At 38.2% G+C, this 24435-nt stretch overlaps 1 protein-coding gene across 7 annotated transcripts; it reads left to right on the top strand.

Moving 5' to 3' along the window:
* Nucleotides 1-951: 951 nt before the first annotated feature.
* LOC137841622 (solute carrier organic anion transporter family member 1C1-like) lies at nucleotides 952-21949 on the top strand. 7 transcript variants are annotated; one of them, XM_068654719.1, is made up of 16 exons: nucleotides 952-1179; nucleotides 2476-2625; nucleotides 3240-3381; nucleotides 3473-3531; nucleotides 5068-5209; nucleotides 5455-5601; nucleotides 7986-8084; nucleotides 8865-9098; nucleotides 10214-10378; nucleotides 11729-11924; nucleotides 14303-14468; nucleotides 16665-16763; nucleotides 17196-17374; nucleotides 18806-18870; nucleotides 20156-20273; nucleotides 21026-21949. In XM_068654719.1, exons 2-16 carry the CDS (start codon nucleotides 2515-2517, stop codon nucleotides 21246-21248), a joined length of 2145 nt encoding a protein of 714 aa, XP_068510820.1. In that variant the 5' UTR covers nucleotides 952-1179; nucleotides 2476-2514; the 3' UTR covers nucleotides 21249-21949. The 7 variants fall into 7 exon arrangements, with proteins under 7 accessions (XP_068510820.1, XP_068510792.1, XP_068510830.1 ...); XM_068654691.1 differs by having other exon boundaries at nucleotides 955-1179; nucleotides 3473-3605; nucleotides 5079-5209; XM_068654710.1 differs by having other exon boundaries at nucleotides 1111-1179; nucleotides 2480-2625; nucleotides 3473-3605; nucleotides 5079-5209.
* Nucleotides 21950-24435: the final 2486 nt, after the last annotated feature.

Raw genomic sequence — 24435 nt, 5'->3', positions numbered from 1 at the left:
TTCTTTCTTTTTCTTTTTTTTTTTTCTTTTTTTTTTTTTTTTCTTTTTTCTTTCCTGTATTTAGAAATCACCAGAGAAGAATGGTCCTTTATTTAGACAATAATCTGGTTCTGTAATTCAAGTTTCTGGCAAAAGAGAGCATCATGCTGTTACATGCAACTCACTGACCAGAAACTCTGTTTCTTGAGAATCTGTTGCTAAACCTGGAGTGACTTTCTAGGTCAGAATTTTTCCTTTGAGCTGGAAAGTTATGTAAAGAAGACAATGAGGAGATGGTTTTACACTCTGTATGTGCCCTGTTAGATGTGAGAGCCGATTTTCTATGTGGTTGGTTAACAGGTGGGAGCTGGGCGTTCTGTTTGTCCAGCCTGCAGCCAGCTTGGAGGGATAGCTGTGTCATCCTACACCTCCTGTTGACACCTGCAGGAACTGCCCATAGTTACAGTAAATAATCCTGGTTTCTAATAGGCAGAAGGTCTGTAATTGGAAGCGGTGATTTCCCGAGCGCATCCACTTCTCCTTGGGTCTCCATCAGGGCAGCCCTCTTCCAGCTCTGCATCAGCGTTGGGACAACCAAGGACCCCTATCAAAAGCTGGTTGACAGGAATGTGCAATTTATATCCTCTTGAAGACCTAAGCCATCCTTCACTATCTCTGCTGACCCTCATCAAAGGCACCAATAAGGATAGTGAGGCTGCAAGATGCTTGGGAAAACAGCCTGCTCTCTCTGAGATCCTCTATGTGAGCTGAGCCACTTCACGGTGGATGGCAAAGAGAACCATTTGGAGAGGTGCTTAAGCTGCATTAGTGTTTAGACAAAAAAAAAAAAAAAAAGAAAAGGGGGGGGGAGAACGACAACATAGGGTGGGAGGGAGAGAGAGGTGAGGGAGAAAACAAGTTATTCCTTCTGGGAGAGGCTGGTACCACTAGCATGCTGGCAGGTAGGCTGTCAAAGGAATGACAGCACAAGAAACCTGCCTTGTTTTGAAAAGCTTTTACATCAGTGACTGTGGGAAACTTTTGCAATCACCTTAAGAAGGAAATCCAAGGTTTAAAAAAATGTGGTGGAGTGCTCCACTTCTTTGAGTAGGCAGTGCTTCTGCTGTGACGTTGCACTGGCATCCAGCCTGAAAGCCCTAGGGCACAGGAAAGAAACAGCTTGACACGAAGTGGCACACAGTAAGTTCTTTTGCTGCCTCTCCCTGTCTCTGCCTCTCTTGCTGTGTGTCTCGTCCCACTCACTTCCTGCTTCTTTCCATTTGGTGTTTGTTTGCTTACTTGTTAAGTAGCAGTGCAGGACAGACCAGGGTTTGTGTACATCTTGGTGTCACTAGGATTGAAAGAGATCACATAAAGTGCAAAAAATAGAATTCTGCACGTTAGATTTTTTTTATTATTATTATTTTTAAATAATAATCATTGTGGTCTTGGGGTTGTTTTACCTCTCTAGCAAAATTCTTTATTACCATTATTATTATTATTATTTAAACAGTCATGAATTAGATCTTGTATCATTCTTTTGGCTTCATTTAATTTTAGATGCTGCTAGTATCCACAATTAACTGTTTTTTTACATACAGATTTTTGTAGCGTGATCATGGAAAATGGTCATTAGGCATAAAAAAAGATGTGTTTATACAATTTACCATTTTCTGTAAATCTAAGCCAGATTTTTAGGCTGGCAGCATGACATTAAACACTGTGAAAATAAAACCACGTCACTAGTCCAAATTCTGTTTATTTAACAGTCAAGTATTTCATAAAGTTAATCATCTGCAAAACACAAATCAATAAAGAATGCATTTGGTATACAGAACTTGTCTTTCAGCTACCATCCTGTAATGACTGAATTCAGGCTGAATTGCTGAATTCACCATACATTAATTATCTTTTTTATTTTTTTTTTCCCCAATATTTTTTGATTTGTCAGATACTACAGATGATTTAAAGAAGGTTAGATCCCTTTCATATAAAGTGGATCACTCTGAAATATCCATGTGTTTGCTCTCTGTAGTTACTTTTCCTGGATCCTACTGGAGTAGGAGTTGGAAGTGAAAACTACAAAACTGAAGTGAGAGTGCTTATTGAGGCTTTGTATCTTTATTAGGCAGTAGAGTCTATTTGTGATCAGTAGAAGTAACTTTTTTGGGGGTGACTGAGAGAGTTTTGGCCTCTCTGGGCATCTGTGGACTTGCATCAGGGAGTCCAAGTTACTCCTGGGTGTCTCATGTGGGAGAACTGCACATACGGGTGTAGCAGAACAACCCTTGGGGGTCAGTCCTGGGAACACTGCCATGGCCTGGGAGCCCATGGGGCCTAAAAGCCCTCATGACACCTGAACGGCCTCCACTTGGGGCTCAGCTGGCCTTCAGGTCCTGCAGGATAGGAAATTTGATAAGTTCCCAGAGGAATTAAACAGAGGGGAATATATAAGATATCGGTGTTTAAGATATGACAGTAACATTTTTTTTCCAGACAGGAAGACCAACATACGAGATCTAAAAGAGGAAAAGCATGGACAAGACAATAACCACTGGCAAATTCAAAGACAGGCCACCCCTCCAGGACAGCAATGGCAGTATGGTTCCTGCTAAGGGTGGGTGCCATAACTGTTCAAAGCTAAAGGTATGATGAGAAGCCCTTTCCACATATTTTTTTTTTTTAGAATTCTGAAAATGATCATCTGAAGATCTATCAAAATTCAGTTGAGTGTGGTACTGTTTTACACTACATGTGTTGGAAACAGTGCTCTAGGGTGTTATTCCAAGCACACAGAAGTCAATAAATGTGTTCAGCAATTAAAAGATGAGGCTGTGTTTTACTAGTGAATCGATTAAATATTTGTTGTAAGCATAGTGATAGTTCCTTAAGCATGTATATCTTTTCATCCATGTCTTTCAGAATAAGAGAAGTAGTAAGAGTAATGAACACATTCCATAGTCATACAATCAATAACAAACAACTATGCTGCAAGTTTTTCCTAAGGAAGAAAACAGTAGTATGTGGTAGAAAGGTAAAAGGTACACACAGTCCATGTCAACATTTGTTTTCATTGTACTGGAAGAGGCTTTGGAGGCAGTCCTAAAAGTAAAAGTAAAATCTTCCGTTTTAATAAAAGCAATGGAAGGAACCACTCCACAAAGAATTAGAAAACAAAGCATTGATTTTTCTGTTGCCGAGGCATTCAGCCATGAAGAAAAATTTATTGCTTTGCAAACTCAATTATTTTCTCTCTTCAGATATTTCTTGGAGCTCTAGCTTTTTCCTTTTTTGCCAAAGGACTTTCTGGAAGCTACATGAAGAGCATGTCCAGTCAAATTGAAAGGAGATTTGAAATCTCATCATCAATTGTTGGTATTATTGATGGCAGCTTTGAGTTAGGTATGCATACTCTTTCTGAAAATGGAAAAATAACACTTCTAAATATATTCTCATTTTGTAATCTTACTGATTATCTCTCCTGATGACGCAGGTAACTTAATGGTAATGATATTGGTGAGCTACCTTGGACCAAGAGTTCATCGACCAAAAGTAATTGCTGTTGGATGTCTCATTATGTCATTAGGAGCATTTTTGTCAGTGATGCCTCAGTTCCTAATGGGACGGTAAATATGGAGAGTCTTGACATTGTGCATTAATTGAACTTGATCATATGAAGATTGTTTTTAATCATACATATGAATTAAAACCTTGACGATCATGATTTCTTGCAGACAACAAGATGGTTTTAGTAGGTGGATTTTTTTTAGCATTGACTTTTGGGTTTTCTTTCCAAAATAGGACTTCCTTCAATCGGTAAATGAAAGAGGACCCTAAGGTTCTGGCTATGGAGCCTTATCTGTAATTAGGGATAAAGTAGGTTGAATTTTTCTCCAGAGGTAGATTATTTCTATTACTATTATTAATGTTTACCTATTTTCATACTTCAATGAATTCTAGTGAGATCTTGATGGAAGAGGCTTCATTTTCCATGGTAGTTTTTCAGGCTGAGCTCTTTAAAATTACAAACGTATTTATCTATCTCCATTAACCTCAGGAGGGTTAAATATCTAAATACACCTTCAGATCTAAGCCATACTGCTTACACAACTGTCAAAAGCATTCATACCTCTCTAATCCTTCAACATCCTTACTGAATAGCAATTGAAAATAAAGCTTCTCTGTCCCTCAAAAAATAAAGTAGTTTACCTTTGCTTGTAATTTATCTGCTCTTTAGCTCCAAGACCAATCTGTTATAAGGAGATCACAGAAAAAATTATATCTGTGGAACACCATACAGAAAGTGGCCACAGTCACTGCTCTGCTTGTGAAATAGCAGGGAACCTACACTGCAGGGGATAGCATGGGCTAGAAGCTGAACTAAGGAAATCTCTGATTTAAACCAAACTCACAGCTGAGTTCTGAAGATTACCTACTCTCTACAACACTCAGAAAAACCCAGTGGCCATGGGTACCTCAATGTCATCCATCAAAATGTTTAAAGTTACCAGTTGATTGTACAGTCAGAGGGAATATCTACTCCCCACTTATCCCAATGTAGCATTAATATACTCAAGCTGGCTTCAATTTACTCAGCTATGATGTAGAAACTGTCTGTTTAAATACAAACTGCCACATGGGTTTTATGGCCTGCATTAATCTCTTTATAGACACAGATTGCTATTAGATCCTGAGCTTGCTATTTTTAAACTAACACAGATATCTCTTATGTTACACATCTGTCACATAGGTAAGAAACTGGGTGCAAGCATAGAAAAACATCAGCACTGTTGTATGTAGACTGATGTGGATATATTCTTCCTCAGTATTCCTTCTTCAGTATAACAAATGATCTCTCAAACTCTGGAATCAGCTTTTTGCCTCCTTAACTTAAGAAACTATTGGGGTTAGAAAGGTCACAGCATTTTAAAAAAGATTCATTTTTCATCTATTTTTTTTTTAATGAAAGTGCTCGAAATGAGTTGTCCGTCTACTCGGCCTTCACATAGCAAGATGCCCATGAACATAAGGCTCATACACATTTCCTGCAGAACAGATTCTTTCATGTGTCAGTTGTATTTTACACAGTTGTTTTCCAGTTATAATTATGAAAGGATAGCTGTTACTGTGGACAACTCTTCTACGAGTGTATCAGCTTGCTCCCCAGCATCCTCTGTCGGCCATCCAGTCTCAGATACTACAGAAACACCTAACACAATGAAAAATTCAGGTAAGCAAAAGCTCTGATGCTGGATACCTCATTTTATACATCCTCTTTTCCCTTCCAGTGCTTGTCCCCACCTCATACACCTTTTTTTTATTACAAATATAAGAGCAAAACATAAGAGCTGGAAACCATGATATATACAAACTCACACCATCATGGCCATGAAAAACATATTTTATGTTATTTTTCTGTTGCAATAACAGAATAATAATTATGTTCACAGAAATGTAAATATTTATGACCTGCAGGATGTGAGAAAACATCAAATTCCTACCTGTGGCTCTTTGTGTTGATGGGGAACCTTTTACGTGGAATTGGGGAAGCACCAGTTATGCCACTGGGGGTTTCATATATTGATGATTTTTCTAAAGAAGAAAACTCTGCATTCTACATAGGTAATATACATATGAGTGATTTTTATGCTTATCATTCTTTTCTCTAACATTTCTATAGCCAAGCAAATACTGACCAAAATAATAATAATAATAATAAAATAAAATCTATCAATCTGCTCTATTCTGGACAGTTCTGTGGTGTATACAGACAAAAAAAAACAATGCAGAAAAGATCTCATCTTTATCTTTGAAGGATATTTCTTGAATGCTCCTTTTGCTTTCTTTCAGTTGCTTCTGCTACAAGTGCCAGCTTTCTCTGTGATGAAGAGAAACTTAGTTATATACTAATTTCTCTGAAGTGAGAAATCATACCTTCCTTAGCTGGCATATCACTTTTAGTACCACAGCTTCAGAGAATAAATTATTCTTAATCATCATTCCACAGATGAGAGAATTATCCTTCATCGCAGTAATGCAAACATGCACTTCAGAAGTTTTTACCTGACTTTTTGAATTTTACAAGCAGCACACTTCCTAATGAAAGCTTTTTATAGTCATTAGTTACCTAAGGAAACAAACAAACAAACAAACAAACAAAAAACACCTTGCCAGGGTGTTGTAACAAATTCCTTCTAATAGGGATTTTGTTTTTGTTTTGATGGAAGATACTTATTGCCCAAGACAGAAAGACATACGCCCATGCTTATTAATTTATTGCCAAATTGATTTAATACCTTGATATCTGACTGGGGGTGCATGAAACTGATCCCTGAAATGAGCTTGGTGAAGTTGAAACAATCATAGAAATGGCAAGACAGTTTCAGGAAGTAATGCTACAGTGCTAGGCCATCGAAGATGGCTTTTGAGAAGAGGTTATCTGCCGGTTGCAGAAATGGAAGTATTGTAAAGAGAACTGACAGATTCAGAAGTTACACTCAGGAATTATCCAAAATACTTGTAATCGCCTCTGAGATTCTGACTAAATTGATTGATTGACTGAAAAGATGAAATTGGTAATTGACAATCATAAAACTAGATTTACCATATAAAGGAACAGAAAAGTAAAAATCATGCTTTTTAGAGCTATCTTACAGAACTTAATAGAGATAATATCTTGGGTATAGAAATCTATGAGACAGAAAATTGATTCTTTTTTCCTTAGGAAATTCAATAGTTTTCAGGTTGAGTTTTACAGAATCGTTTAATTTATGTAGTTCTACCAGGAGGAGGTACCACCAACATGGTCCTGGGCTGGTACAATGTACATTGGTACTCTGCATACAGTCCTGAGAAGCTCTTCTGCATAGGGCACTGCTTAGTATGACTAAAAAGTATAATGATCTGTCTCCACATGCCACTGACTTTCATCAGGAAACAGAAATACTGGGATCATTTTCGTGGAGGCCAGCTGCTCTAACTGAGTGGTTACTTCATAAATACTTTCCCACACCAAACACTTAATTTATTCAGATATTTTACAGTCTTCAGATGTTTCACTTCTCTTTAGGTGCTCATAGAATTGCCAATATATGTGTGTATATATATATATATATATATATATATATATACACACACACTTACATATACGTATACATATATCATCATATATGATATATATGAGAATCTGGCCTATAAATATAAGCTTTCAATAACCATTAAAAAAAAATAATCTCTGATTTACTCAAACATAAATGATAGTATGGGTAATTAAGGGACAGTATCCACCATATTTATCACGCAAGAGGAAAAATACTCAAAGTTATTTAATGAGACGTACTCCACCTTCATAGTTTTCTCACCAATGCAAGGTTTGAATTAATGAAATTTCATCACTGAATTGAGCACTAGCATATGAGCATGTATCTACTAAACCCACAACTTCATTAAAAGCACATCTAAGGCCAACATATGTTGTAAATTTTAAAAACAGTTCAAGGTTCTATGCTATAATTACTCATCAATACAAGGGCTTGGCTAAGCTATATCAATGTGCAGCAGCTGAATAACTGATATGTTTACATGATTTACTGTTTGTTTAGTTTGTTTACTAATTACAAAGGGTATAGACAAAAATATGGTAGGAAAATATCACAGTGAACTTATTTATTTGGCTTTTTCTCATCACAATACAAACAAATTACCTTACTTAAGTTACTTTTGAATTTAAAGGTTATGCAGGAGTGAAGTTAATCTAAAAACTTTATGTATGCAAAATTATTGCACACCAAGTTTCTTAGTTTATCTGATAGCATACAGTACCTTAAAGAAAAAAGCTGCACAACACCTGTCCAGGCCATTGCTACATGTGTGCTGTTTTTTAAAATCTCCCTCTCCCTCTCCCTCTTCCTTTCCCTCTCCCTCTCCTCTTCTCTTCTCAGAGGAGCAGGTGTCCACATCTGCCCAGCATGCTCTTCACTCTTCTGTGTTGCTCCCTTCTGTTGCAGGCCTGGTGAGGTCCTCAGGGATGTTTGGGCCAACCCTGGGCTTCCTGCTTGGATCTTTCTGTGCCAGCCTCTGGGTCGATATTGGCATTGCGGATATCGGTAAGAGTCAGTGCATCAAATGTATGTAGGAACCTAACATGCTAGGAAGCACACTCCCAGTTTACTGCTCCAAAAAGGGGGGCTCTCCAGAGGGTTTTCCTACCCAAAATCTGATGTTATTTCTATTTTAGTATCTGCAGTGCTATAGCGTGACTGTGATAGATCTTGCTTTAAGTCCTCACCCTCACTGCAGAAACATTTTAGGCCTCTTTACATGCTGGCACATGCCCTTTCTGCACCCTTGCTGCGTAACTGAGAACAAGTGAGCAAATTGAAGGCTGTCCCCACATTAGAACAGTGGAAGGCCTTTGCTCGTGTTATTTTTGATGGCAAAAAATATATTCTCCTAAAAAGCGTGCACCAAAGATTCTGATGAAACCTCATTTCCTTGTTCAAATCACACTCATGTCTCTAATCCCATGGAAAATCTGAGCAACATCAAGGAAAAACTGTTAAGTTTGAGAATGGAAGAAAGAGGAAAGGAGGAAATTGAGAAAAGGAGGTTCTCTTCCAGTGGTGAAGGGGTTTCTTGCTGTCACTTGTCCCCACAGAAAGTGCTGGAAGATTGCAGCACAGAAATTCCACCAACGGTCCAGATGAAGACAATGGCGTGTCTTATGCTTGGCATCCTGGGACTGATTTGACACAGGCTGCATTTCAGTTCTTCATGTGAAATATAAATACCCCTGTTCTGGTGTTTAAATAATGCATGTAAGGACACATATAGACAATTTAATTGCTCTGCATGATATCTAATCTCTTTTCCTGTCTGTTTTATAGATGCCATTAGCATAAATCCCAAGGATACCCGCTGGGTTGGTGCCTGGTGGCTTGGATTGCTTATCTGTGGAGCAGTCAACTTCATTGCTTCATTGCCTTTCTGGTTTCTGCCTTACTCCTTACTGAAAGAAGGAGAAGAGCAAAATCTGAAGACTAGTCATCTGCCTGTTCAAGATCACTGTAAAATAGACCCCTCAGTTCAGCCACAATTGAAGTTCTCTGAGGCAGTAAAAGGTGAATGATTATTGCCCAAATGTTAGCATGAGAATTCTCTCTCGGGGTCCATTTTGAACTGAGTATGGGTTTGTGCAATCCTCTGCACAATGCAAGTGTTTGTAATGCAAATAATGGACACAAATGCTCTCTCTCATTTGTTATATTATTAACAATATTAATTATTGATGTTATTAATATTAATTGATAAAGGTGTGTTTCAGTCACAGTTTAAAGATGTTTTAAAGCTGTTTTTATATCAGACATCTGGAAAAAGGTCATGTTGTTGCATTGAGCATTTTCTCATTTCAACCCAGTAGCAGTCAAACAGCTATAATCATTAGAGGGAGAAAACATCCCATCCTTCATTAATGAGCAATCCACAGCTGGCAGGTTACTGCTTTCCCATGACCAAAAAATGTGAGGGAAACAAGGGGCTAAGTACTACCTTATCAGCTGAAGATTTCTCACTAAATCCATGGTTCTGATGTATGATCTCCGTGATGCTGAGTTAACCTAGTACAGGCAAAACCAGACCCAACTACACATTGCTGTACTCAGTCCCCAGAGGGTTTATTTGCATGTATGCATGTGTGTGAATTCATTTGGTGGTAGTTCACTTCCCAGTGAAGTGCTCTGATGTGATCTTTTAGGCAAATGTGCCAGCAGCCAGATGGAAAGGTTCTTGCCTTTGGCTGAGCCTTTTTCTGAATACAGAAAACTGTGTACCTGCAATTTCATACATTTTGTGGAGGCTCATGCTTTTAGGCAACAACCTTTTCGCCTGGTATATACTAGGGAGTCTTAATGTTCCTCTAGGGAAGCTATCCTGTACAGGCATTGGTTTTCAGCCTTGCAAGCCACTGGTGAACAGTCCTGTCACATACAAGATAATCTAGAATTTCTGATTCCCAGTCCTGCATCCACCATGCCTTGCTGCGTCATGCAGTAATAATTCTGTAAGTCATGTGCTGACAATGGGGAAAACTCTCACTTGAGCAAACGTGCTTTGACAGGCATAGAATTATAACCTTCAAGACAGACACTAATTAAATTAGTCTTATTATCTATAGGATGCCAAAAATACCTCTTCTCTGTGTTTAGCAGGGTGTACAGCATATATCTCTCCATTACAGATTTCCTACCAACTTTGAAGAAGCTGTTTGGAAATCCAGTTTTCCTGGTGTATGTGTTCCTCACCATTCTGCAGTACAATTCTCTTGTTGGGTTGATAACCTATGAGACAAAGTTTATGGAACAGCAATTTAATGTATCAGTGGCAAGAGCAATCTTTCTAGTTGGTAGGTACCTGCCTTTACTTTTAAATTCCAATATTAAAAATGAAGTTTTCTTGGCTATTTTGTATCCCTTTTAGGAGGACCTTATTTGAACTTTTATGGTGAGCAAAAAGTACATAGAAATTTATTAATTTTCTACTATGTTTTGAAACTGGATGTTAATTTTAGTGCTAATTTTCCTCATCTACCCAGTTTAGTCAGCTAGAGGGTTATTAGAACTGGAAAGATATATATATATTTTTTTTTGGCTGAAACCTTTTTAAAAGAATGAGGTTGGGTTTATGCTTTTGGGACCAAAAAATCTACACAAAATGAAACTAAATATCAACTAAAAGAAAAAAAAAAGTATAATTTAGAAAATTTATAATGACACTTCTGATCATCTTTTTCAGAATAAAACCTTTGTATAAATACTCTTCAGTTTTCATTACAAATATAAATATTATATACAATGGGGAACCAAACAGTAAAATTCCAGGTCATTTCATTCAGCTCAAAACTCTTCTTCTATTTTCTGGTTCCCTTACAAATAAGTTCTTTGTAGTGTTCTAAAAAAATAAATAAATAAATAAATAAAAATGCAGAAATTATATTAATCTTAAAGTGATGGATTAATATGATCTCATAACATGGCAAGATACCGGGGTATTTGAGGACATTGCAGAACTTGTATTTCATTACATGAATCTGAAGGCAATTTTCTTTGCTGTGGGTCAGAGACAAAAGTGGGAAGAACTCTATTTTTCCTGTCTTGTTTTGAATTACATTTTCAAAAAAAAAAAAAAAAAAAAAAAGACCAAACAACAAAAAAACACTGAGGAAAAAAATAAACCCTTCACAATAAAACCTTGCAAAAACTCTCTGCTTGGCATCTAAGTATTGGAACTGGAGTTTGTGAAGTGCTGAACCGATTAACTCTCAGAGCAAGATGGAACCTGATGCAAAACCAGACAGAGATTTCTTTCATGTTCTGCTCTGGGGATTTTTTTGGTAGCTGTCAGGAAGTGTAAGGCTTTACTTTAGATGAAGAAATACCCATGAGCTAAGATATTTGTATTATTTACTCCAGTTTCTACCAGGCACCTGTTTAGAATTTCTTACATCAGTATGCATACAAACAACAGTGTAATAAAAGGTAGGAAATTCCACACTGGGCTTTTAAAATTCAAAAGAAAATGAAGAAAAAAGCTAAATTGTTTACAGGTAATAAAAATTCCTAGAACCTCAAAGGATCTGTCCAAAAAAAGGTCAGTATCTGATTTTTTTGGAAACTACCAGTACCTGACACTTATTCTAAAAACGGTCTATCCAAGTGACAACAGTTAACATCTTTCTGTTATTTTTTCTTTACAGGTGTGATACTGTTGCCCATCACAATCCTGGGGATGTTTCTAGGAGGCTATCTGATCAAGAAATTCAAACTTGACATAACTGGAATAACAAAGTTTGCATGCATCTCCTTTATAGTAGCGTATCTATTAAACCTGTTGTACTTTACATGCAGTTGTGAGGTGCTCCAGCTGGCTGGTCTGACAGTGCCCTACTCTGGGTTCGTATTCCCTTTGGTTTGTGTTGGCCGTGTTTTGTTCCATGATTGTTACCTGCCTCATGCAGAACATGGTACACACACTTAGTAGTCTTCCTCTACTCTCATAATCTAATCCGGTTTTACAATCCAAACTAATCTGGACGACAAACCTTCTAACCTAGGAAACATTTGAATTTGAATTTGGATTATACACGGCCTTACTGTTGATTTACTGTAGCATATTGCTACTCACTCTTGCATAAAATATAAGCATATATGTACAGTCTGTTTGAAAGAATTAATTTTCATTGAAATTGAAGTGTATTAGGTCACCTGCTTTTGTCAGTCAGTGTGATTTCAACTACAGTGGAGCTGCTGTGATTATACATGTATCACTTTATTGCTCCTTTGCAGGTGATACAAGAAAATCCTCTCTGCTTAAACAGAAATGTGAGGATGAAATGATACCTAGTGCTGAGGATATGAAGAATATCTTTATTTTCTTTTTGAAATGTCATTTAAACTGGATGTTTATTTTTCTAAAGTGTTTATTGAATTATATTGTCAGTATACCCTTGAATGCTGGCAGATTTCTAATTAAGATGCAATTTAATTTTTTATAGTCTATTTCAAAACTTTAAAGTTGGTCCCCTGCTACAACACAGGGAGCGGGAGCTAAAAAGAGTGTGGAAAATGGCTTCACCAAAGCCCCCCCCAATAGCTTTGCCTCTAGAAGGGATCATCCTCTAGATCAGTAGTTACTGACCTGAACAGGTACTCAGTTTCCATCCTCTCTTGGTACCTGGAGCTGCCAACCTGCCTGTGTCCATCTTTTCAGCTGAGAAGTAGAAAATTGTTATGGCAGGATGGTGTGCTGCCCACAGAAACGTTTCCCCTCCCTCACCAGGGCTGTGGCCATGCATCCTGGAGAACATTTTGCTGACCCCAGCAGCTTGCCACAATTGACTACTGTTTAAGTTTAGTTCAGTCAGGTCCAACAAATTTCAAGGGATTTAAAAGGATTAAACCAAATCCAGCAGGGCTTGATAGATTTTCAATTCAGACAGAAACTCAGGCCTGTGTTTTTTGAAACTAAGCCTATGTTCAGGGAAATACCTAGGTATCTTGACAAACCTGAAACCTAGGTCAGCTCCAAGGATAGTTACATAAAAGATGTCAGAGGTTTATCCAGTGGAGATAGCTGTGGTTGAGCACATCATCTGATACTGCAGAGTGAGTTAAAGAATAAGCAGAAACATCAAGGCAGTGAATACTGAAAGAGCAATTACAGATTCCCCAGGCGAACTGTTAGTGGAGAATTTATCATGTGACACGATTGTTCTGGTTAGTATGGAGTTACATACCTCTTTACCAACTTAAAGAACTACACAATTATTTTCCTTTCTAAAGGACTTAAGAGAAATGTGGACCACTTGAGGTATGTTTTGGATTGACAGGAAGGAAGAAAAGGCAAATTTTCAACACTTTGAATAGGGAATCATTTCAAAGCAGGGGTTATTTGTGGACAGTGGTCTCCTAACACTTTCTGAAAATTGAGCTCTGCTACCATGCCCTTAGAACTTCTGGCCACTTTTTACATTCTCAGTTCTAGTTGTCATCCACTTAGTTTAGCTCCTTGGAGCCTGAATTTGGTGTTTCTCACAGAAATGTTAATCAAGGTGGAAGACACAGAGGTCCATGATATGCTACTGCAAGAAATTATATCTGATAAGAAACTGTGTTCAAGCCTGATTCAGGTGCAGGGCTGTTGCTGAACACAAACAGAGCTAATGTGGAAGCAGCACTTCCCACTCAGACCTATGCAACTTTCATTGCCACTACCCAGCTCTGACTAAGTGAACAACTATCAAGGATATCTTGCTGCTATATTTTTATGTAGTTTTGTTTTGTCACTTCTAGCATGGTATGATCTCTACTGCTAGGGGAAAGCAAGGCCAGTCTACGTGGTTTAGTGGGTGACATGGATAGTAGGGTGATGGTTGGACCAGATGATCTTTTCCAACCCTAATGATTCTATGACACAAGTGATAAGAGATTTTAGATATGATTTTGTTATCCTTGGGAAGAACTTTCAAACGAAAAAGTAATATCAAATATTCACTTCCAGTCAAAAAATACCTAGTTTTCAAGTTCCATACCCTTTCAGCAACAATCCAGAAAAATGCTATTGGATGATGAAAAATATCAAGAGAACTTTGGTTTAGCTTAAATTAACTTTGCCTCCATACAACAACTTCACAGTTATCTAGATGGTAGCAGATATCTGTCCTTGTTGATTGCTTCACTTTCTACTCACTTTTCCTGCTTGCTCCCTGATGTTTTCTTAGAATATTTAATTCTACTAAATAATTATTTTATTTCTTTCTGTTTTCATCCAGATTGAAACAACTTTCCTCCCCCAAAAACAGCTTCATGGCCAGTTGCAATGCTGATTGCAGCTGTGAGGTGGATCAGTGGGATCCTGTATGTGGGGACAATGGGATCACTTACATGACAGCCTGTTTTGCGGGATGTAAATCATCAACCGGGACAGGAAAGAATATGGTAAATATATAGACAAATGATTACACCGATAACTAGGTTTCTCAATCCATTATTTTTTGACTTTGTGATTAAGAAATCCTGTAGAAACAGTTGTCCATTCTGTACTGTTTAACCTTGTAGTAGAAACTGAGTGTGTGTAAGGTTGCAGGTTGGGTATTTAAAAGAATTGTGGTGAGGTAAGTGAGCTACTCAGAGAAGACATGAAACATCAGACTCTTGACTTACATTTCTTGAATGCTTTTAATTTTATTTCATTTAATATATATATATATATATATTCTCAGCAAGATGACCATAATTTTGTCTTTAAGTTTCTCAGTAGATCTCTTACTGTGTAGATACAACACAGATAAGAGCGGATTGCTTTAGACCAGACTTTTACTGCTCTGGTCACTACACCAGCTAAGTCCTCTAGTGTCAACTCATTTGAGGCAGACCTGCATAAAATTGTGCTTGCTGGTTTCACAAACTGTTATAAACCATGTTGGAATTTCCTGCTTTCCTGACATGTTGTAGCTCAGGAAAGAAGGCAATAACTCTAAATTGTACAATCAAGAGACCTATTTTTACATTTGGCTGTTTTGTTCAGTGCATCACCATCAAAGAGATTTCCAGCACTCCTAAAAATCCTGCTTTGGCAAGACCAACAGAAACAGTAGGTTTGCAGAAGTCTCAAGGTACCCAGCCAGACATTTGAAATCCAGGCTTTTGCAAGCGATGGGATTATCCTTTTCCAATTCTTAGATAAATTGCTTTTAAGTAAGGTACCATCATTTTAATTTCAGTCAATAGGCCATAGCCACATGATCATCCTCAAGAGCACAGCAGACCCAGGGATCTATTAGAGGAACATTTTGTATGAGCATTATTTAGTCCACCCTAGGCCAAACTGGCTGGTTTGGCTCAGATCAAGAGTACAGAGCAGTTTGTTGTGCTTGATGTAGACAGGCCCCATTGGGACTGCTTGTTGGAGGCATAAAAAGCATCTGGGACTAGATTACTACTACTACCCCAGCTGGGTTTGGATATGGTAGGGCCAAAGCCTTAGAAAATGGTTTGCCCTTAAGCAGACTACAATGGAAAGACGTGGCATGTATGTATATTAATGTAAGTACCAATTAAATTGCCACTGTATGGACAGATATCTGCTTCATTTAGAGTTTTGCTGCCCTTATAATTGCTTTTTACTACTTTTTGGCTGCAGTTTATGACTCTAAAAGCTGATCAGTGTTATCAGATCATGTGAAAGGTCCTGGCCTGCTCCAGTGAACAGCTGACTAGGTTAGCCTTGGCCCTTGCTGAAGATGAATGCTTACTATATCCAGGTAGCTGAACTAAAAGTCTCCTTTTGCTACACCAGCAAACTTGAAGTTTTACATTGGAAGAAAAATACATAGAAACCAACCTCAGGTATGAAATTTATGGACAGAAACAATATCTAAACAAATATTTAATTTATAACAGAATCCTAGTCTGAGCCTAGGTGCCAAATGGCAGTAAATTAATCATGCTGTATCTGCTAAAAAGCAGCCCTTAAGCGAGGGCTTAAAGCAGTGAAAAAAAGAAGAAAATTGTCATATTACTTGTGTGCAAATGATCATGTCTTCTGCCAGAAGCAGAATTGCCCTAACTTAACAACACTGAAATAGACAGGCAACATTTTCAGGTTCGTATTCAGAGCCATATCCTTTTGCTTCATTCACTTCAGGGGAATTGGCTATCTAACCCATGCCTCCTGCTAACTTAAAAAACATGCAACAGCCCACACTCAATCCAGCATCAAATGCTGTTTTGGATACATAACGATATAGATCATAGAATCATAGAATGGCTCGCATTGGAAGGGAGGTTAAAGACCTCCATGGGCAGGGACACCTCCCACTAAATCAGCTTGCCCAAAGCCCCATCCGGCCTGCCTTGAACACTACCAGGGATGGGACATCTACAGCTTTTCTGGGCAACCTGTACCAGTGCCTCATCACACTGAGTGAAGAATTTCTTTCTTGTATCTAATCTAAATCTACCCTCCTTTAGTTTAAAGCCATTACCCCTTGTCCTGTCGCTACATTCCCTGAGAGTCCCTCTCCTGCTTTCCTGTAGGCCCCCTTTAGGCACTGCAAGGCCTCTATAAGGTCTCCCCAGAGTCTTCTCTTCTCCGGGCTGAACAAACCCAAAACTCTCAGCATATCTTCATAGGAGAGGTGTTGCAGCCCTCTGATCAGCCTTATGGACTCACTCCAACATCTCCATGTCCTTCTTGTGCTGGGGGACCCAGAGCTGAAAGCTGTACTCCAGGTGGGGACTCATGAGAGTGGAGTAAAGGGGGAGAACAGATATCCATGACTGCTTTATTGGGTCTGTATCTATATAATTTTAATTTTACTTATATGCTTCATTGGATCCCTGAGCAGAATGGCTGGATAGCAATTCACACCTGAATTTTATAGCTTTCACCCATCTTTAGCTTACATAGCATGCCTTCAGTCCTAGCAACGGCATGGATGAAATTAGAATCACAGTTGTTTTGTGTCTTTGGAGCAGTGTGGCATAGCTGGAGCATACCAATGAACTTGGCCATCAGTCTGCAAAGATGATTAGGGGGGTCCTTTAAGCATATCCTTTAAGCATAAACAACAGTCTGCCTGTTATGGAGAAATATAGATACTAAAATAGTTTTGAGTCACTAAATTCTGATTAAATGTTTTTTTCCCCATCTTCTCCTTTCAGGTGTTTCACAATTGCAGCTGTGTGGAAGCACAAGGACATGGACTTGGCAATTCTGCAGTTTTGGGACAATGCCAAAGAGAGAGCTGTACCAAAGCATTTCCCTATTTTTTAGCATTACAGACTGCATGTGCATTTATTTTAGCCTTAGGAGGCACTCCTACATACATGATTATGTTTAGGTGAAATACTTTACCTTACCTTGACCATAAAGCTTGGGGAAAGAGAAACAGAATATAGTATCTACCATTTGATTTGTATTGTGAGGAATGGTATGCTGACTAAACTGGGGCTGTGTGTCTTTAGCTGTTCTCTGAAACCTATCACTTAATTCCAATTTAAAGTAGAATAGATACTTTGGTGATGGAGTGGGTAAGCCTTACATTGACTGCAAACAGTACATTTCACTTCCAATGACAGGGATGTGTTTAATAGAGCAACGAAATTGAAATAAGTGTGATGCTAAGCCATGTCCAAGGTGACTATACTGTTCACATTACTCAAGAGAAAAACATTCACCTTTGTTAAGCTTTGTTGCCTCAGAATGTTTCATGTGTTGTGAGAAGCCTTCCATTTTATTTCAAGCTGGTACAAACAGAACTATTTCAGCAGCAATCATTTTTATTTTTATTCCTTCAATTGTAAAGCAGCGTTGCTATTTTACTCTCAGAAAAAAAAAAAAAGAAAAAAAGAAAAAAAAAACACAATGTTCTCTGCCTTTCGTATGAAAGTTTCTTTCAAGTCATACTCATGGGTGAATAGCAATCATCAGTACTCAGTGCACATGATTAATTGACTCTTTGTCCTAAGCTGCTGATTATTCTGCAGTATTTCTTGTTGTAGACATTCTTACTCCTTACCTGGATTATGGACAAGGGTAACTTTGCTGGGGAAGTTTCCACAATACTGTGTGTAGCGAGAAGCCATTAATGTTAATGTTGAAAAGATGATCTACTGATGCAGTGTAAGCCCCAGCTGGGGAAATAGGCTGGCCATAGCAAGCCCCATACCTGCTCCTATGCCAGCTTGGTACTACTCCCTGCTGCTTTTTGTAAATTGTTCTAGTTCATCTGATGGACACAGGCTCTGTCTCCACTGGTAGGAATGAGGTGCTTTTACAGCCAGGTGACTCAAGTTTGCTTGTCCTGTAAAATGCTAGAAACAGAGATGGATTTTATTTGTATGTAGCTAGCAAGGACTGCACCTTCACCACTGAGTGGTACAGCCCCTTTTCTAAAGCAAAGACTGCCTCCTGGAGCTTAATTTCTGAACATAAACTATCTACTTATAATTGGTTCGCTTCAATTTTCCTGTGCATCCTCTCCCCAAAACCTTTGCAATTTGCTCTCCTTTGGTTCAAGAGAGGTTTCTGCAAATACTCCCATCTATTTCAATGGGAGTTCATCCACTGAAATCAACATGAGGTTCAACACATAATCTGTAACTTTGGTGAATGTTTTTAACTACTGTTGAATAAGATGCACTAGGTTAGCCACATTACTCTTGCAGTGGAGCATGTGCAGATATTCACAGCATGGCCATCATTGTAGCTATTTTATTCTACTGCTCCCCAAAAAATCAAAACAATGTATTATTTTTTGTCTCCTTTTTAGATCTGTTTCTCCAGACCTGAAATCCTTTGCTGTTGGGATTGAAACTTTAGGTGGTAGAGTACTAGGTAAACTTCATTTCCTTGTATCACTCAAGTAGGCAGTAAGATAGACCCAAGTTAGCTGTTCCAAATGAGAACAAAAGAAAATTTTGAAGAATATTATTTGTAAGCAGAAAATGCATTTCAAAATGTTTGGAGGAGCTTGCTACGTGTTTTTTGGTATGTAATTACATAGTATGATTATCTCTCCAGATTTTTTTTTCTATGCAGTGAAGGAATCAGTCAGGGAAAGGACAGTGCATTATACATTCTTCCTTCCTTCCTTCCTTCCTTCCTTCCTTCCTTCCTTCCTTCCTTCCTTCCTTCCTTCCTTCCTTCCTTCCTTCCTTCCTTCCTTCCTTCCTTCCTTCCTTCCTTCCTTCCTTCCTTCCTTCCTTCCTTCCTTCCTTCCTTCCTTCCTTCCTTTTTGGACACATCTACCTGAGCATGATTAGTCCAGATATCCTTAACACCTATGCTCCCTTTGGTTGACCATTTTTCATTTACAGCTATCATGTACTCTATTATTTTCTTTGCTGTGTTTAGTTACAATAAATAAACCTCGCAGCTTTCAGTGACGTAGTCTGCCATGCGTCTAGCAAACCTTGCCTTATCTTCACTTTCCTCATGACTTTTGAAACCTTCCCCATGCAGACAAACCCAAGTAGTCACTTGTATCTCTCTCCTAATATCACATTTTTGCTGAATGCTGCAGAGGATCAATCTTATGATTTTACAAAAAAGTTTTCATAAGAAATTCAAGTTATACATGAAAGCTTGCTGATTATATTAAAGCATTATAACTGTATAAAATGATTCTTTCAGTAATACATAAGTAACACAGTTAATAACATAATAACGTACTTGGTTATGATCATGGGCTTAATTTGAGCCCTTTGCACTAAGCTAGTTATTTTTAACTAGCAAACTGCTGCATAATACCTGAATAGATACATTAGTGTACGTAGATATTCATGTATTGTGACATGTAATTCCATACCAAGGACTAAAAATTAGATTGTATTATTTCTTTAAACAACAGCAGTTATAATTGTAAGAAAAATATCATTAAAATGGAACTACTAACATTTCCCACACCCATAGAATCTTCCATCTGTTCAACCTACCCTTTAGGTATTTGCTTAAACAATTTCACAGGTCTTATGATGTCAAAGTCAGTGCAGGATTTTTAGTCCCATTTTATGCAGCCATAATTCAGAAACCCTGAGTTTAATTTCCTCATTTCTTTGCTATGACATTGAACTCTACGATCTGCCATGTGTGAGATCATGTAATAAGATTTTCTTTGCAGGAGGACTTCCAGCTCCTATTTACTTTGGTGCCTTGATAGATGAGACCTGCTTGAAATGGGGGACAAAAAGCTGCGGGGGATCTGGGTCCTGCCGAGTGTATGACACAAAAGCATTCAGGTAAGGTAAAATCTTCAGTAAGGGACTGGGAATTTGGCTTTTGAGGCAGCTTTGACCAGCAAAGACCAAAGTATATTTTGCACGTATAAATTGTCAATAAACAGATTAGGATCCTAAAGCACCATAACTCTATATTTTGACTAATCCTTAATAAATCAAATAAGCCACGTACTTTTGATCAAATGTAACACATGGCATTGCTGTGCACTCCCTTACATCACCAGTATTAGTTCCCTTAATGGACCATTAGTTCACTGCATAATTCTGCAACACTTTGGCTTTGTGGGAGACCAAATGACTGTAGCGTAAGCGTAATACCGAGAATGCTCTTCCTCATCCCTCATTTATCTGTTTCCTAATGTATAAAACACCTCACAAAATCCACCTGAAGAGGCAACACAAACAGCTGCTGGTGCACTAAATGCAGAACTGCATGCTTCCCTTTAGGGGCTGGAGGAAGGCTGGGACAGCCTGCACTATTCCTCATGTCCCTACACTAGAATGTAACCATCTGCTGAATGGGAGAACTATTCAGAGAGCAAACATCTCTGCTAGGAGTATAGACCAGATTAGGGACTGCCTGGGGCTGAAAATCATGTTTTTTGTTTTTTTTTTTTTTTTTTTTTTTTTTATTCCCCAAAATGTGGAAAGAGACATGGCTGAGAATAAATGGTTTTGCCTAAATGTGTTTGGTATCACTCAGAAGTGGCAAGTACTAATAACATAAATGTATTTTGTCGTTTTTTTTTAAGAAATGTCTATCTTGGTCTCATTGCTGGATTACGGGCAGGATGCTCTCTCTTATACATAGTGCTCTTTGTTTTAATAATGAGACGCTTCAAACCAGATGACAAGGAGATGACAGATATTAAAAATGCAGAAAGACCAACCAGCAAAGAACCAGCTACGGTGAACAAAAAAGAAATTCTTCCTGGTGCACAAACTTCAGAGGAGAGTGAAGAAACTTATATGTGAAAAACAAACAAGACCTCTCCCCAACTCTGCCTATGTTTCAGTTTTTCTAAGCACAACGGAGTCTGATTACTGACTTCAACAGCTGGTTTACATTTGGAGGTTCAAAAAATATCCTTGAAACTTTGGCCTTTAAGCTGATTTATTTTATTCTCGTATTGTCCTCATCTGAAACAATAGAGTGAAAATATTTTCAAAATCTGGGGGAACTCTCCAACTTTGCACTCTCAGCTCTCTTCTAGATTGCCTGTAGGACTGACCAAAATTTTTCCAGTATAATAAATTTGATTATAATTGAAAAATTAAAAAGAAGAAATTTTCAATAATCTTTTTTTTTTTTTTTTTTTTTTTTTTTTTTTTTTTTTAACCATCTGTATTTTAAGTCCTCTTGTTCTGCATTTAGTCCTATGACTCTACATGGCTAATCAAGTTACACCTGACCAGTTGTTCTGATGGCCTTTGCTGTGCATTTCATGGTTAGTGCTCCTTGTTACAGACTTGGTTCAATAGCCCATGCTCAGGTGAGAGCCCCAGGGCTGTCAGTGAGCATCTGAACAAGAACTGCAGGGTCTGGCTTGAACACATTAAACAATCAAAATGGATTGCAAGCAAAAGAAAGTAGTACATTAATTTTGCAGTACATTTCAGTGTTGAGTTAAACTTACTCTGAACTGATGCAATAAATGGATATGTGTTAAAGTTAAGTTTCTTTGATTTGTTTGTGTGTGTGTGTGTGTGTGGGTATGTTTGCATGTAAGGGTATTTTTATTTTTTTTTATGGCCACTGCATTTATGCCACATGTATGTAGATTTCCTTCCATGTTCCGTGGAACTGCCAGCTAGCCTTGAAATAAAGTGCTGAAAGCTTGCAAATTCACAGCTTTCCATGAACAGACTAGTCTAGAGAGAAATTTAAATAAAGGATGCTTACAACAGTGATTACTGTAAGAAACAGTGTGTAAAAATACTTAGTATGTGATATTTCATTAGAAGTCCTCATGGCGTAGCTTCACAATGGGAGCAAATATGCCTTGATAAGAACACTGTAGTTTGTGTCTCCATCCTCACAGCCACTTTGGTTTATTTTCTAAAGGGTGTATCTCTGCTCCCTGAAGTCCTGTGTACAACCTTAAAACTAGGAAACAAGCTTCCTTTCCTAATCTTCAGTTTTCTTGGGACATGGAAGGAAGCACTGCACAAATATAAAGAAACTCTACCCATGCCTTATTTGAGAAAACAACAGAGCAGAGGACTGAAGAAAGGGACTCTACAGATGAAATGTTCTTCTCAACTTCGAATTTCTACCACCAGCCCCATTTAAGTGAATGCATGGGAATGGGGGAAGGGTTGATGTGGTGCTCAATGAAAGCGAGTTCTTCAGATCCTAGCTTTGGGGTTGAAGTTGTATGCATTTTATTGCTAAAGACAACAGCCAGCATATTCAGACATTGTGTATTTTATTATCAGAACTCTGATTACAAACTGCCAGCAGAAATGAGGAAGGAGAGTCTGTTATAACAGAGCAGAAATGAAAACTTCTCTAGTATAGATGATACCAACACTGTGTCTAGGCCTGGAAATAAATAAAGAAAAATCTAAGCTCCAGAAACCACTGGAAATTTTCCGAAGAGGAAATAACGACGTATCTCCTTCTGCAAAAAATGTTTTAACATTGAACAAATATATTGGCAGTTCTAGAAGTACTCTTGATCTGTGCTAGGCATATAGATTCAGTCAGGTGACTCATGCTAACATCATCTCCCTTTTAATTCTGTTGTCTGGGTATTTATTTCTGTACACTGTTTTTATATCAAGGTGTTTTTTTGTTTTTGTTTTTGTTTTTATGAAAGCATCTTTTGCACCTATTGTTTGATTTTCCCAGGAGGAAATGTTTTAGCAAGAGTGCGTTGATAATTGATGTCAGACTAGAAATGAGATTCTGGTCAGATCCAGTGATTCATGTCCAGATATTTATACCAGCTGCAGCTTGATGCGATTTTTTCAGATAAGACAACATCATTTCTCATGACAAATCAATAATAGTATAAACACTACCGTTTGTAGTATTAATTGATCCTCTGGCTCAGTATACACCCAACTCTCAGTCAATAGCACTTGCCAACCTTTCCAACATGCATTGTTTATGTGCCACTGTGTCACTTTATTGTGAAGAACAGGTAGAAGTTTCTTCAGGGAAAGGTTTGTTCTTCAACATGCAATTGGCCTCTGTCATGCCAAACAATGATCTGGTCCTTCATTTTTGCTGAATTTCTCTTTTGATTTTCACCATTTTTCTTATTTTTTTATGCCTACTCACATCAGCATGTCTTCTCTTAAATCCCTGACCCCTCTAGCTATCATTGGGTGAGGAGTTACAATTCTCATTGTGTTTTCCCATCTCTTACATTTTTATTTCACAGTCAGCTGAAGCCTGGGGCTCAGGGTTTCAAATTACTGGCTAAGACATCAAATGGCATCTTCAAAAAACTAACACACTGGGAAAGCTCAAGAGAGGATGAATGTTGACCATTTTTTTGTCTGTGACACAGTAAAAACACTTAACACAAAGTATAGGAACAGTCCCATTAAATTGAGCAGAAATTACTCCAGTCCTGCACGTGGAAGCTATAGCCATGAAGACCAGTTCCTCTCCTCATTGTAATGCTCAGCTCAACTCCGCTGCTATATGTCACGGTCTTGAGTTGAATGTTTCCTAGAAATCATATTAAGAATTAAACACCTGAAATGTACTTATGGAAAACTCCAAAGTGAGGGACTTCACTGACTATTCTGTAGGAAAAGCCAAGAAAGAGGCAAGGCTGAAACTTGTCTTCTGAGGTCAAGCCTTTATTGTCTGCCAGGTGCTTAACTCACTTTGAACAGACCAACAATATCTGAAGGAAATGTTGAAGATGTGACTGTGGATGCACGCTCAAAGCTGTCACTGATCTGGGTGGATGTGCCTCTGTGTGGCCCGGTACACTCATCTCTTCATTGGTGAGTGCCCTCAAGTGCGAGTGCGAGTGAGTGCGATCAAAAGAGACTTCAGGGATTTGGGGCGACAACTTAGAGGTTCAGGCGCACAGGTTGTGTTTGCCTCTGTCCTTCCGATAGGGGGGATGGAAGCTGAAAGGTGCGCTGTTCGCATAAACTTGTGGCTTCGTGACTGGTGTGACCGGCACAACTTTGG

The sequence above is a fragment of the Anas acuta genome, chromosome 1 (assembly GCF_963932015.1).
Source record: "Anas acuta chromosome 1, bAnaAcu1.1, whole genome shotgun sequence".
Classification (NCBI taxonomy): Eukaryota; Metazoa; Chordata; class Aves; order Anseriformes; family Anatidae; genus Anas; species Anas acuta.
The sequence above is the reverse complement of the archived record's forward strand: the minus strand, read 5'-3'. Positions and strand labels throughout refer to the sequence as shown.